General features: G+C 45.8%; 3 protein-coding genes across 3 annotated transcripts; 2 read left to right on the forward strand and 1 right to left on the reverse strand.

The window, feature by feature from the left end:
* Positions 1–2,453: 2,453 nt before the first annotated feature.
* On the reverse strand, positions 2,454–4,391 carry LOC128302585 (argininosuccinate lyase). Its single transcript, XM_053039434.1, has 2 exons — positions 3,174–4,391; positions 2,454–3,075 (listed from the first exon to the last, which is right to left on the reverse strand). Exons 1-2 carry the CDS (start codon positions 4,332–4,334, stop codon positions 2,800–2,802), a joined length of 1,437 nt encoding a protein of 478 aa, XP_052895394.1. The 5' UTR covers positions 4,335–4,391; the 3' UTR covers positions 2,454–2,799.
* A 2,671-nt stretch (positions 4,392–7,062) lies between these two features.
* LOC128304564 (uncharacterized) lies at positions 7,063–8,844 on the forward strand. Its single transcript, XM_053041762.1, has 3 exons — positions 7,063–7,115; positions 7,188–8,450; positions 8,528–8,844. The coding sequence occupies exons 1-3, from the start codon at positions 7,071–7,073 to the stop codon at positions 8,726–8,728; spliced, it is 1,509 nt and encodes a 502-aa protein (XP_052897722.1). The 5' UTR covers positions 7,063–7,070; the 3' UTR covers positions 8,729–8,844.
* A 1,977-nt stretch (positions 8,845–10,821) lies between these two features.
* Positions 10,822–12,482, forward strand: LOC128304689 (uncharacterized). The gene is made up of 3 exons (XM_053041897.1): positions 10,822–10,869; positions 10,943–12,172; positions 12,250–12,482. Exons 1-3 carry the CDS (start codon positions 10,822–10,824, stop codon positions 12,451–12,453), a joined length of 1,482 nt encoding a protein of 493 aa, XP_052897857.1. The 3' UTR covers positions 12,454–12,482.
* The last annotated feature ends 1,039 nt before the right edge of the window (positions 12,483–13,521 follow it).

Below are 13,521 nucleotides of genomic sequence, written 5' to 3' on the forward strand. Positions count from 1 at the left end.
AACTTCCGGAATCGCAAGAAGCAAAAAGAGCAAAACAAATCCTAGCAAGCACTTTGAAATTTCAAGAAGGACGCTACGAAGTCGGCTAATAATACAATTATAAATTATAAATTTCCCGCTAGCCTTGACAATGCAATGTCAAGACTCATAAGCTTAGAGAAAATATTGCAAAAGGATCCAGAACTAAAGGAATGGGCATTAACAACTTTCAAAAGCTATGTAGAAAAAGGTTATGCTAGGAAACTAGAACCTTGGGAAATCGAAAAAAAATCGTCAAAAATCGTCACGTGTGTAGTCGGCTCTTAAACGAGGGGCGGAGGCAGTAGAAATAAAGACTGCACACACAATCCAAAATCACTAAATTAAATACCTTTATCACGGCAATACTAATACTTTTGTTTCTTTCAGCCCAAGCAATTGGGGAATCAACAAGGGGTTTAATAGCGTATGACTGCGTTAACAACGATATAAATATCATTAGCTATTCCCTTATGGACGTAGCATCCTGCGTTCCGCCATCCAAAAACGTTTCAACTGGAGAAATGCGTATTCAAGTATTGCAAACAAGCTCAAAAACTATTATCCACGTTTATCAAGGCAAAGTAATTATTTTCGCACGTATCAGATTATGAACGAAGCTGTGAATATATCGTTAAAGAATGTACACCACAGGAGTGTAAATTAGCTCAAATGCTAATGCTAATGCTAAAAGTACTGTGAACAAAACCATCGATAATGCAAGAATAACTGCAGCGAACACAGTATACACCTTAATCTTGAAAGAGCATATGTTTTCAATAAGAGCTCGAGGCGCTACACAAATATGCGGCTTTAGTAGCTACATCACCGACTATCCAAAAATATTCATCCTTGAGCTAAGTGGTTATTAGTCGCCATTCAAACGAAAAGCGGTCGATGGAAGGAACCTCGATTTATTCACGTATTTCAATTCAACAATCACTCTGGTAGAAAACTATCTCGACCAGAAACTAAACGATATATGTCACAGTAATGACCGAATTGTGCAAAATCGATAAGCCACTTTTGGAAACCAAGCTAACTCTAGCACGACTAAACCCTACCGAGTTTGTCACAACCCTGGTAAAACGTTCCGGATATACAACGGTCGTAGCAGCTGAAGTACTATACATCCTCGAATGTAAACCAGTCTATGTTACTTACGAATGCAAAGAAGACTGCTATCAGGAAATTCCGGTAAAATACAATAACCGCTCAATGTCTATGGCTCCAGTAACCCGTATGTTACAACTAAGAGGCACGCAAATGGACTGCACTCCGCTGTTGCCAGCAAAATTTACCATTGGTGGAAGATGGTATACAATCGAAGAACGATTGCGTGAAGCAACAGCACCACAACAACTAACAACCGATATCGTAACAAGCTGGACATACACACCATTGCCGAATTTAATGGAGAGCGGCGTCTACGACTGCGAAAGCCTACAAAGAATGAAAAATATGGTGTACGAACAAGGAGATAAAAGAATAGCGTCATCAGTACTACATAAGATGATCAACGGTGAACATCCGAATCTACAAGGATTTACCTTCGATGTACTCGTAGCAGAAAAGACAGCAAGCAGCCAACGAAGCAAGCCCGCAAAATTATATCAACATCCCGCTAGAAGAACAACAAAACGAAGAATTGCACACGATTGAGCTAATTCCAATCGCACGATCAATCGTTCTGATCTTATCTTAAATGCATTTTACAAACTACGATACGTTCATTTAAGAGCGACATAAAATCACATCTTAAAATCGACGTCAGTCTAGGCAAAATTTAGGTTCAAATCTACAAACATGCAGCTGCGTAAACATTGTAACAGGGTAGTACCAAGCAATAAGCGCGATACAGCATATCCAAAATGCAATCCAAAACTAGGGACCGCCAGGCAAAAATGGTCTCGACACGCATAAACCAATGCAAGCATCAAAACAGCATCCTTCGTACGGACAACCGAGGAACAAAAATAACATATGCGTGCTAGGCCCGCACGCCGTAGCGTACAGGTAAATGCAATACAACTGCGTACAGGTAAATGCAATCCTTAAGAAACCGTCAGGTCTGGCAACGTATTGAGTCTAGGTAAAAATAGGGACCGGCAAAAAGATAATATGGACGACGGATAAAAAATCCTAAAACAACATTAATCTAGGATTCTTCCCTGGGCCTCCAAGGCGATTGATCCTCCAATGACTGTCAAACACAACACAAGCTCCATTGGGGCGATCCGTTGGTATGTTGGTGGCAGCGTCGATCTTTACACGACCGGATCCGTCCCCAAGTCCCATCCGGAGCAATCCCCTTGTGCGTGCGTACCGATAATGAAGAAAAATAAGTTCTTGTAAGCGACTAGTAAGTGGAGATGCATGTTATAAGTGTTAAAAATAGCAATACAGAATGAATAAAAACACATATTATATTCATGTAAGTACACAGCTTTATTTGTATTTAATAGATAACTGAGCTGTTATCTTGGAGCCGCTAGCTAGCTCACCACCCGTGACGCGTGGGTGCTCCACCGTGTACAAAACTGCGTTCACTCATCAAATGCACTGTGAACATTCACTAATAGTAAGTAGCCTACTTTCGTTATGTATGTATATATAAAAATGTATAGCTATTATCGACGACCTATTCACTACATCGTTCACTAAGGATAAAAGGGTGAATAAAGCACCATAGGAGCGTTTCACGAGTTCCATTCCGTACAGTAAAACATTACCGCTTCAGACACGGACACACTAAAAAAATGACCACACAAAACGGTACCGCTACTGTACATGCCCATCGACGAATGCACGCAACACACGGATCTGTTCCTGCACTGATAGGCGCGATGTCCCACCGACCACCGTGTACTGCTCCACACTGTTCTCGTAGTTCCAGATCCGGCTGATCGTTTCGTCAAAGTGTGGACTGATCTCCTGCAGATCCTCCAGCGTTAGCTTGTTGATCGGGATCTTTACCTTTTCCGAGTGGGCGACGACTTCGCCGGAGATGTGATGGGCCTCCCGGAATGGAATGCCACGGCGCACGAGGTAGTAAGCCTGCACGAAAGGTAAGCGTGTAAGATAGCACAGTTAGCGTATGTTTCAAACAGCACAGCGTTACACAAACAAAACCAAACCAAGTCCAGCCGCCTTACCATGTCCGTGGCGAGCATCTCGTAGCCGAGCGAGCTGAGACACCGATCCTCATCGACGCGCATCGTTTGGATGATACCACCGATCAGCAACAGACACATCTGCATCTGATCGTACACCCCGAACATCCCGCTCTTGTCACACTGCAGATCCTTGTTGTACGTCGACGGTAAGCCCTTCAGCGTCATCAGGATGGCACAGTGCTGGCCGAACACCGGTCCCGTAATGCCGCGTATCAGCTCCAAGCTGTCCGGGTTGCGCTTCTGCGGCATCAGGCTGCTGCCCGTCGTGTACTCCTCCGACAGCTCGATAAAGTTGTACTCCTTGGTCGAGTAGAGGATCAGGTCCTCCGCCATCCGGCTCATATGCACTGCCACCAGCGTGCACAGGAAGTTGAACTCCACCACAAAGTCCCGATCGCTCACCACGTTCATGCTGTTGTGTGACACACCATCGAACCCGAGATCGACCGCCAGCTTGTGGCGGTTGATGTTGAACGGATTGCCCGCCAGTGCACCGCTGCCCAACGGTAACACGTTCATGCGCCGGCCAAACTCTTCGAATCGGTCGAAATCTTCCTTGAAGTAGAACGCGTAGCTCAGCAACCAGTGGCTGAAACGGACCGGTTGGGCCCGCTGCATGTGTGTGTAGCCCGGCATCAGCACCTCAATGTGACGCTCGGCTACATCGTTGATGGCGCGCACCAGCTCCAGCAGCAGCCGCTGCAGATCGGCAATGGCATTTCGCATCCACAGTTTCATGTCCACGACGACCTGCTCGTTGCGGCTGCGCCCTGTGTGTAGCTTGCCCGCGATCTGTGGTCCAATAATCTCGAACAACCGGCGCTCGTTCACCGTGTGGACGTCTTCGTCGCGCGGCAACAGCTTGATCGTACCCTTGCTCCACTCATCCCGTATCGCGTCCAGCCCGTACACGATCACCTTAAACTCGCTCTGCGTGAGCAGGCCCGCCTCGGCCAGGCTCTTCGCGTACGCGATACTCCCATCGATGTCTTCCGAGTAGAGTCGCTTGTCCACCGTGAGCGAATTGTTCACCTTCGACAAGACGTGATCGGTGGCTTTGGTGTAACGGCCACCCCACAGCTTGAACGGGGTCTGCACCTGCTCGGTGGCGGACACGATGCGATTGTTACGACTGCTCATCCTGCTGCCCAAACACACTAAATTTCACTGCGCCACTAGAACGTTTATACACCAGGCGCTTACTATTCGCTGCACTTCAACGGCCACGGGACAGCTGGAGACACAGAGCTTCTAAAACGCTTGGTAGCTTGGGAGCGCACTTAAATACCCATCCGCCCAGCGCGATAAGCGTTTGACGGTGCGCTGCAGGTCATCCGGGTAGGAAGGTTATCAGATCGCTTCGCGAGTTCGTGTGATCCGGCAGAGGCGGCTGGTTGGGGTACGGCGTTCCATCCGAACCATCCCGAACCGGCTTCCAAGAGCCGACGACTTTGAACTTGAACGAACCGGAAACGGACGACCGGTGGATGACGCGTGGTTCTACCACCAACGATTACTTGGACTATGCCGGGCGACACTTTAAAACTGGACTGGAAAGTTGATTCACCTTTTGGCTTATTGCGTTGTTATTTCTTTGCGATCGTAAAACAGTTCGTTGTTGACGATTTGTTTTCGGAAAGAGTTAATAACACCCATCGCCACACGTTTGATCGCCAACTTTTAGCTTAACTTGGTGCAAAAGCTATTTTCGTCCTCCCCATCCCAGGAACGAACAGTTCCTTATCACCAACCCTCTACAGGGGTCACGTCGCAGAAATAGACCTCGCTAAGATGCCGGGGCCATACCATTTTCAGCATCCAAATCCAGAAATAATACATTGCTACCACAGTGCCCTCGCCACCATAATAATTGTACACGGTATGGCTTTAATCAACGTGGGGATTGTGTACGCGATAACTTCGTTTCGTAATTAGAAAAGCAGGCTGGAATATAATGTGCATGTGTCTGTAGTGGAATGATGTCGTAATACGTATGTTAGGTTGGCAGAGATATAAGTAGGCTGTTGCAAAAGTAATGCGCAGTTGGAATTCATGATGAGCAAGAATCGCTCCCATGTGGGATTCGATCCGACCGATCCGGATCAGCCTAGAGATCGATCCTCCGAATTCGAAACCGGATCCCTTTTGGGATAGAAAAAAATAGAAATGGAAATTTATATATAAAATTGTAGAATATATTTATATACATCCTAAAGAAGAGAAAAGAGAATGAATTAATATCTCCATGACTCCTTCCGGATCTGTTTTTGAATACGGACACTTGTTTTGCATCCGGATTCTGGCGGATGCAGAAGGATCCGGTTCCGGACTCTTGTTTTGCATCCGAAATTTGCTTCTGTCATCTGTTCAATACATGATGAAGGCTTCCCCGTGGCATACCCTAGTAGTCTAAGTTGGTGAATAGTACTTTCAGCACATGCAGTAAACTCATTCGCTTTACTGCAACTTTAAAAGATAAACATTTCGACGGCATTACACTCAGCGCAGGAATTATGAGGGCTTCCAAGATAACGTCATACCGTCATGCATACACTTTATTGCGAAAAGAAGAAATGGACTGCCACGTTCACTTCTTCTCGTAAGCAACCACCACCGCGTACTACATATCGGTGGCTCGAATATTCAGCACACAGGCAGTGTTTGGATACCGGACCGTTCTGCGAATGGGTAACGCACCGAAATAATATACTCCACACCAGATCCGACACCATATTACACCACATTTTTTGGATTAAATTTGCACAAGTGCAACCCTGTTTGCGAGTGCTGTCTGTGTCGGGAACGGCGTAGAGTCTCGTTGTCTGTAGAACAGTACGAAAACGATTGAAAGCGTTGCCTTTGTGAAATGATTTATGGTCGATATAATACTACTGTAATAATGGTTGATCCCACTATCTAAATGGCATGGGATAGTACATGTTCAGATGATATTTTGTTACAACCTTCAATATTAAGTATCCTTCATTAGTAAGTGTTCTTATAATGCGTCATCTATATGTACATTTAGAAGAAAACAACGTATGTTTAAACTTACTTTCAACTATTACATTTACTGACGTATGGCGTATGGCGACGCCATTAAGATCATGTCCTAGAATCTGAACAGATCTTCTGTCAGAGAACAAGGAATAGCTGCGACGTTAACTAACCGAAGAATTGCCCTACTTGTGAAATGAACTGCCAAGGTGCATCTCTATTCTATCACGGTGGTTCAATGGCATCGTATTCTGACGTCGTCTCATAAACCTTTTTCAAAGACACTGCTAATATGCAAATGTAGGGAAAAAAGGACATCTTAAAGGTTCTCTCTCCGATAAATCGTATCATATTATCGTACCAAGGTATTCTGATGCTCGTAAGCTCTTCTGAAGATGTTGCAAAAGGTTTCATTTGATCTAGTCTCGGACTAGTCACATCGACATCTCCGAGCGCTTTTCATAAATGATCGTTCGCTATTTCTAAGAACTTTAGTCGACCGAATGTGTGTTTGTGTGTGACGGAAAAGACCTCAGTCTAACCTCGCCAACCCAAGCAACATGGCAATAGCAGCAGTAGCAGCAACAGCACCAGCAAAAACAGACAAATCTGCACACACTTTCAGCGTCGGAACATTGTTTGATCAGGTGATGGATTCGGAAAAACTGTCACACGCAGCCCCGTCACCTTCATCCACACTACCACAACCTGGCCGCCCATTGGCTGGAGACGTAAAATACTGCTCGGAATACATGCCGGCACCCATACACCGGTACGTAAAGTGCAGGCGGCCAGGATCGGTACGCGGTTACCTCGCCACGACTATAAATGGAGCACGCAATGATTGAGACCGACCAAAAGTAGCAGCAAATCTGCAACATGAAGGCGTTCTGCTTCACTTTAACGATTCTCTGTGTCGTCCAGGTAGGATGTTCGGATAAGTACGCAACACTAACTCCCTGGTGACGCTTCGCTTCTTATAATTTTTACTTTCAGAGTATTCTGGCGTACCCGAGACCAGACTTCGCCATTAATGGAGCAGTGTCGGGTTCGGCTACAGTTAAGTCAACTTCGACTGAACTGGGCCAGGCTGCCACCGCCACAGGTACCGCCACATTCACATTAACTTCCGGTTATACGAAGCTTACGACGGTCAGTAACGCCCTGCAAGCCGTTGGTGATGCTGTTGTCGCCGCCGGTACTGCGGTTGCGACGGCATTGAACGATCTAGCCGGCGATGCTTCCGGTCAAACCGCGACTGTGTTCGGTACGGTTAATACCAAAATCGATGCCTTCACCGCATTACTGAATTCGCCAATTTCTGGTAATTTGGCTACGTTGACTACCAATACTGGACCGGACATTCCGAAACAGTTCCAAGATGCGTTCACTGCCACGAAATCCTCACTGTCTGCCCTCAAATCGGCACTTGCTACGCTCAAGTCGAACGTCGAAGCTGCGAAAACTGCCGCCGGTTCGGGAGCAGTGTCAGCCGCCATCATCCGGGCGAAGGTGCCAGCAAAATCTGTCAACGACGTGATAACGGCAATCCGCAACCTGAAATCAAATATGCCGCTCATCCAGTACGTCATCGAGAGCTCGCTGGACAACCTTCGGCTGGTAGACTCGTTCATTAAGGAGTTAAACACAGAGATCTCCAATACTGTGACGGGCAGATACAAGACTTCATACCAAGCCTTCCAGGCGAACCTCGACACTGAAGCGACAAACATTAACTCGAAATTAAGTAGCGGTGTCGGAAGTCCCGTCTCATCGATTATTTCAACCATCAAGACGGACTTGGATGCAAACGCCAAATACACTTCCGATCTGGCTACACCAATTGGCAATCTGGCTACTGCTGTTCTGACTACAGTATCGAATAAAGCCACTGCCATAACTGGGTTCTTCACCAGCTACTCCACTGCTGTACCGGCCATCTTCTCAGATCTGGCAACAACCCTCGGTACAAGCCTCCTCGGTGCGATCAGATCCGTAACGGATGCGCAGATTGCCAACGGTGGTTACTCCGACTTCTGCTTCAGCAAGTACTCGCCACAAGTGTTCGCCCAGGTAGCGCTGACCATCGATGCATTTGATGTGTGCTACGAGGTGGAGGTGAATCGCCTGATCAACTTTGAATCGTCCGTCCAAAATATTGCCGTACAGATTTCCTACAACACTGCCGACCTTCTGGACAACCTGAGTGCCTGTCTGGCACTGCCCACCACTGACACCAAAGGTGCCTGCTTCACGGCGGTAAGTTACTCATCAGTGGGCGATGTTTGATTTCTCCCATTAATCGATCACCTTTAAATGCTACCTATTTGTTACAGCTCGCTCCGTACTACACCGCCATTGCTACGAAGGCCGACTCCCTTCTTACGTCGCTTAGCAATCTGGTTGCAGCAGAAGTGACAGCCAGCCAAAAACGCCTCGGTGCCTGTCTGAACACAGCGATCTCGACGACTGCTCTGGTCTGTGCCGGTATTAAGTCGAATACCGTTTCATGCATGTCGACTGGTCCTGTTCCGTAGAACTCCTATCTTTTTGCCAAACATTACAAGCGATGGTTCAATCAATGAAAATATAGTTGAAAGATGACGTGCACCCAAACCTGTATCGTTTCAATGCGTCGTGAGCGCGTGTTATTATAGATCAATAAATTGGAGCAAATGCATTTTGCGTCACACATTAGCGACCCAAAACGTACATATCGTTTGACATCTCCGTCCACCAGCGAATCGTTCGAACAGGCAGATCGTCGACATGTTACATGCGACAACCAACCAAAGCATGCAAACTGTTGACACAATTGGTATAACAGCCGGCAAACAATTCGTGGAACTTCAGCAACAAAACAAATCTACACACGGTACCGTATTTGTGCAGCTTGCTAATGAACCTAACGGTGCAAAATTTACACCACATTATCATCAATACGTGGAGAATAGAGTGAAACACATGCTTAAAATCTTCATGCTTGAGTTCGTCCGTTTCATGGTATTCTACGCTTCTTTCAGGGTAGCACACGTAGCTCTGTCACGATTAGAATCCCAATCCTAAAAATCCTCCACTAAACTGTACAGCGACATTTTCTGTTCATTGTTACTACCATCGATCTTTCTAGCCAATGATATCAAGCCATCCCTGTCTAGATCTAACAAACATATCTTGTTTTTGATGGCGCAAAAGTATTGCTGAATGCAAATGTTATCACTTGCAGTTGTATATCTATGTCTGTAATCGAAGATCGATTATCTATCTATCCCAGAGAATAGTTGGGTACTATCAAATAGAATTCTTGATAGAATGTAACAAGGGTAAAACTTTACGACGCAATGACCTGCTTGGGAAACTCTGGTCACCAGGAATGTTAAGTGAACAGGGTCATAAACTTAGAACTAGAGAGGGCCATCGGGCACCATCTTCTATAAATAAATCCAATGGAATCAATCATGTATTTAGGGCTCTTCTAAGTTGCAGATCGCGATATCCGGTATCAGAAGATCGAGCAAATTTCGAGTTGGGTTGCACGAGGCAAAAACTAAAATGATAGTGGCACCACCAGTGATTCTGTTAACAAATCTACTCAGGGGTGAGTGATGGCCTTGATGCGTAGACCAGCCCCCAATCTTATCTCGACAATTTATCCCGTTCAATGTAAACCCAAAGTGGTGTAACCTTAGAGGTAAGGATTTAGTGACATAAAGCAAGACAAATTTACAAATCGAACGTTTCTGATGGCTTGTCCATTTTGTTGGAATGATCCCGAGATCGCCATCGTTGCGGTATGGGATACATGCCTCTGCCAGATGCCTATTTAACAAATATAACAACCCATGTCCTAGACGCAGAGCATTGCGTAATATATGGATTTGTTTTGTTCAGCAAGTTGTTATACGCTTACATCTACCGCATTATCATTCATAATCGCCTGATAAAAATGATCGAATGTGCCCCCGCAGTAAACGCGAGCTTAACGGTATTGGGCTGAGATTTTGTTACAGCGGTGTAAACGCAGGAAAATTCTCCAGCACCCGTAGATCTTCGCCCTTCAGCCGCTTTCCACCTGTGTCCTTCGCTTTCATGCCTACCTTGGATTAGAATCCTTTGGTTTCCCTCTAAGGCGATCGATAGATTGATTGTTCTGAATGAATCTTGTAAGCCAATGAATGACTTTTTAATGCGTAAAATTGTGAATTTTTGGCAATTCAAATATTTTTAGAGATTCATCAGTGAACAGTCACTCAAGATTCCAATGAATGATGAATGATTATTCTCAAAAGATTCGTTAGCCAAACTACTATGCGATATGTATCTTTTCACTTTCCTGTGAGTTCAATTTTGGCTTTGCGAAAATCTCTACTCCGTTAAGCTGTTTTGAGCGACCGTAACGATGGTGGCTCAGATGTATGTTTACATAGATGGCGTAAAGGCGCAAGATAACATTAACTGCGTTACTGTACGGCACACACAGAACACAACGATAAAAATTTCCTTTGCTCGCTCTCGAAATGGCATCAGCGAATGATTTCAGCAGATGAGTGATCGAGTTCGATATAAACGAAGAACGTGTCGCGGCCGCACCACATTCGCAGTTCGAAAGGCCTTGGGCGAACGGGTAGCGATGAAAGCGCATGTTGTTACACTCGCACTGGTGCTTTGCACCATTCAGGTTAGTACACAGAGAAACACAATCACGCTCCACAGGCTGTCAAAAGTGTGTTTCAATTCGTCCACTATTCCAGATATCCTGGGCCATCCCACGGCCCGACTTTGGTATCAATACGGGCGTTTACGGTAGTGCAGATGTTTCCTCAACTGCGAAGGATAGTGGAACATTGATTGATAAAGTGAATGATAATCTGGACATTAAACTGGAATCGGGATATCCGTTGCTTACCACCATCAAGACCCAGCTTGTCGGTATTGCCAACGATTTCACCACCAAGGGCCTGCTAGTGTCTGGTGCGATAGATACACTGGCTGTTAGTACCGGTCCATTGAATGATGCCTTTGGCGCCTTAACAACGGCCAGCGACAATCTGATCACACTGATGAACACTGGACTTGCTTCCTACTTCACGGCGCTTAACACAAACCTAGACAACTCCATCACCACCATGCTGACGGATGCGTTCGATGATGTGAAGACACAGTTGACACAACTCGCTGGCTACCTGGGCACGCTGAAAGGTCAGTTACAGTCCGCGGTGACTGCAGCTGGCTCCAGCCCTCCAACGAAAGTCATCCTGCGCAAGTATGTGTCAACGACCTTGACGGCCAACGTCGCAAAAACTGTCACGGCGCTGAAGGCCAACATTCCGCTGGTGACGTACATCGTTGCAGACTCGCTCGAAAATGTTAAGGAAGCCGATAATTACATCTTCGCAGCGGGTGATGTCGCTACCGCAGCGCTGGACGGCGTCAACAAGGGCCTGGAAGCGCTTGAATCGGAAGTGCAGCAGTACAGTGATGACACTAGCCAAATTACGGCCGTCATCAAACCAGTGTATCAGGCCAACTTTGATATGACCGGTGTTGATCTGTCCGGCATTCCGCTGATTTCTAGCGAAATTAACGAGTTCAAATCAACGTACACGACGGATCTGGACAGTACCATCAGCGATATTAAGACTGCCTATGCTACCTACAAGCAAGCGGTACCGCTCGTATCGGATGGACTTACTGCGTTCTACAGTAGCAGTGCATGCAATCATATGAAGCAGTTGGTAAAAGTGTTAATCTCGAACGGAAAGTATGCTGAGTACTGCTACAACAAGTATAGCCCGCGCACGTTCGCACTGTTCGACCAGCAAGCACGCGAAGTCGGCCGATGTGCGGATCTAGAAATCACACGCCTACTGAAGTTGCAACAGATACTGCTTTCCATCGCTCAGATGCTGCTGTTCAACATCGAGGATATGCTGGCCCAAGTCACGAGCTGCGCAAAAATACCCCAACTATGTAACCAACGCGTAAGTAGTGTTACATGCTGATCATGATCTTCCAATTGCCACCACCATTGCTTACGACATTCGTTCGCTGCTTACAGGACATTGAGGCTGCATTCCACGCGGTACATACTGCCGCAAAGTCGCACCAGGATTCGATGAAGAACTATGTCACCGCTGAAACTGTTGCCGGACTGAAGCGTGTTAGTGCCTGCTTTGGCACGTCGAAGTATTTGCTACTGGTTGCCATCAACAGCCAGGTGACTGAAATCAACAACTGCGCAAAAGATGGACCACTGGCATAAGAAAAAGTAAATAATTATTATAGTTGAATCCACAGCAACTGCATTGCACTTCGACGTGCCTCCCTTTCAATTCCAGGGCATGCAGTGTACAGCGCTACTAACGGGCAACATTGTACAATCCAATCAATAAATTAACAAAAACTCTATGAACGTATTCATTCTCAGAAACGATTTCGCTGTTTTGCAACAAAAGTACATTCGTTACATCGTTGACGACGTGTACCAATCCGGCGCGAAAAATCTAAACTCTTCCGAAAACTTCCACCCACCCGAGACAGCCACCGAACTATTGATTCAGGTGTTTAGATGCAGCTTTGTTAGCTTTTTGCTGAGTCTTTCTTCAAAATAGACGGGAATTCAAATGATACTCTTGGAACCGTGCTAATGTGTACACTGAACACGTTCGGTGTGTCTGGCATGTCTTTTCCGGTTTATGGTGACAAGTTAAAGCAATGCACTGATTTATACGATTACTTATCAGACAGCTACAGCGGCGGATCAAACGGTAGGCGGAGTAGGCGGTCGCCTAGGGCCTCGCCGTGTTGGGGGCCCCAAACAATTTGTGCCGATTGTGCGATTTTTGGAAATTTAACAGCAGAGTTAATTTATAGCACAAAATCTAATTAAAAAGGTAAATAATTAATCGAAAATATCCGTGGTATAACGAAAATATCCTTGGATTTCATATGTCCTTGGTTATATAAAACATTTGTTTCTATTTGATTAGCAATACCGGCCCGCTAACACGGCTACGCAAGAGAAGTATGCAGTGTTCTCAAACTCATTCTTCTCTATCGGCACGACATCTTCAGGATGTTTAAGCCTACCATTTCTATTTTTTTTACTTTATTTACCCGTAGCATAGTCAGTGCTGCGTACGGAGGTTTGGTGGTCCAAATGAAATTTTTCCGTGGTCCTGTCTTGTGCAGACCGACTGCGCTACCAATACACCATCTGGCCGCCCCGTGAACCCTTATATGCCCTTTTACTTCAACCTATTCATGTATTCTATTTCTTGAACGGGATTTTTTCATCTGTTCGTAAATGATCCTACCGTTAGATGCTAGA

Source organism: Anopheles moucheti, chromosome 3, assembly GCF_943734755.1.
Source record: "Anopheles moucheti chromosome 3, idAnoMoucSN_F20_07, whole genome shotgun sequence".
Lineage (NCBI taxonomy): Eukaryota > Metazoa > Arthropoda > Insecta > Diptera > Culicidae > Anopheles > Anopheles moucheti.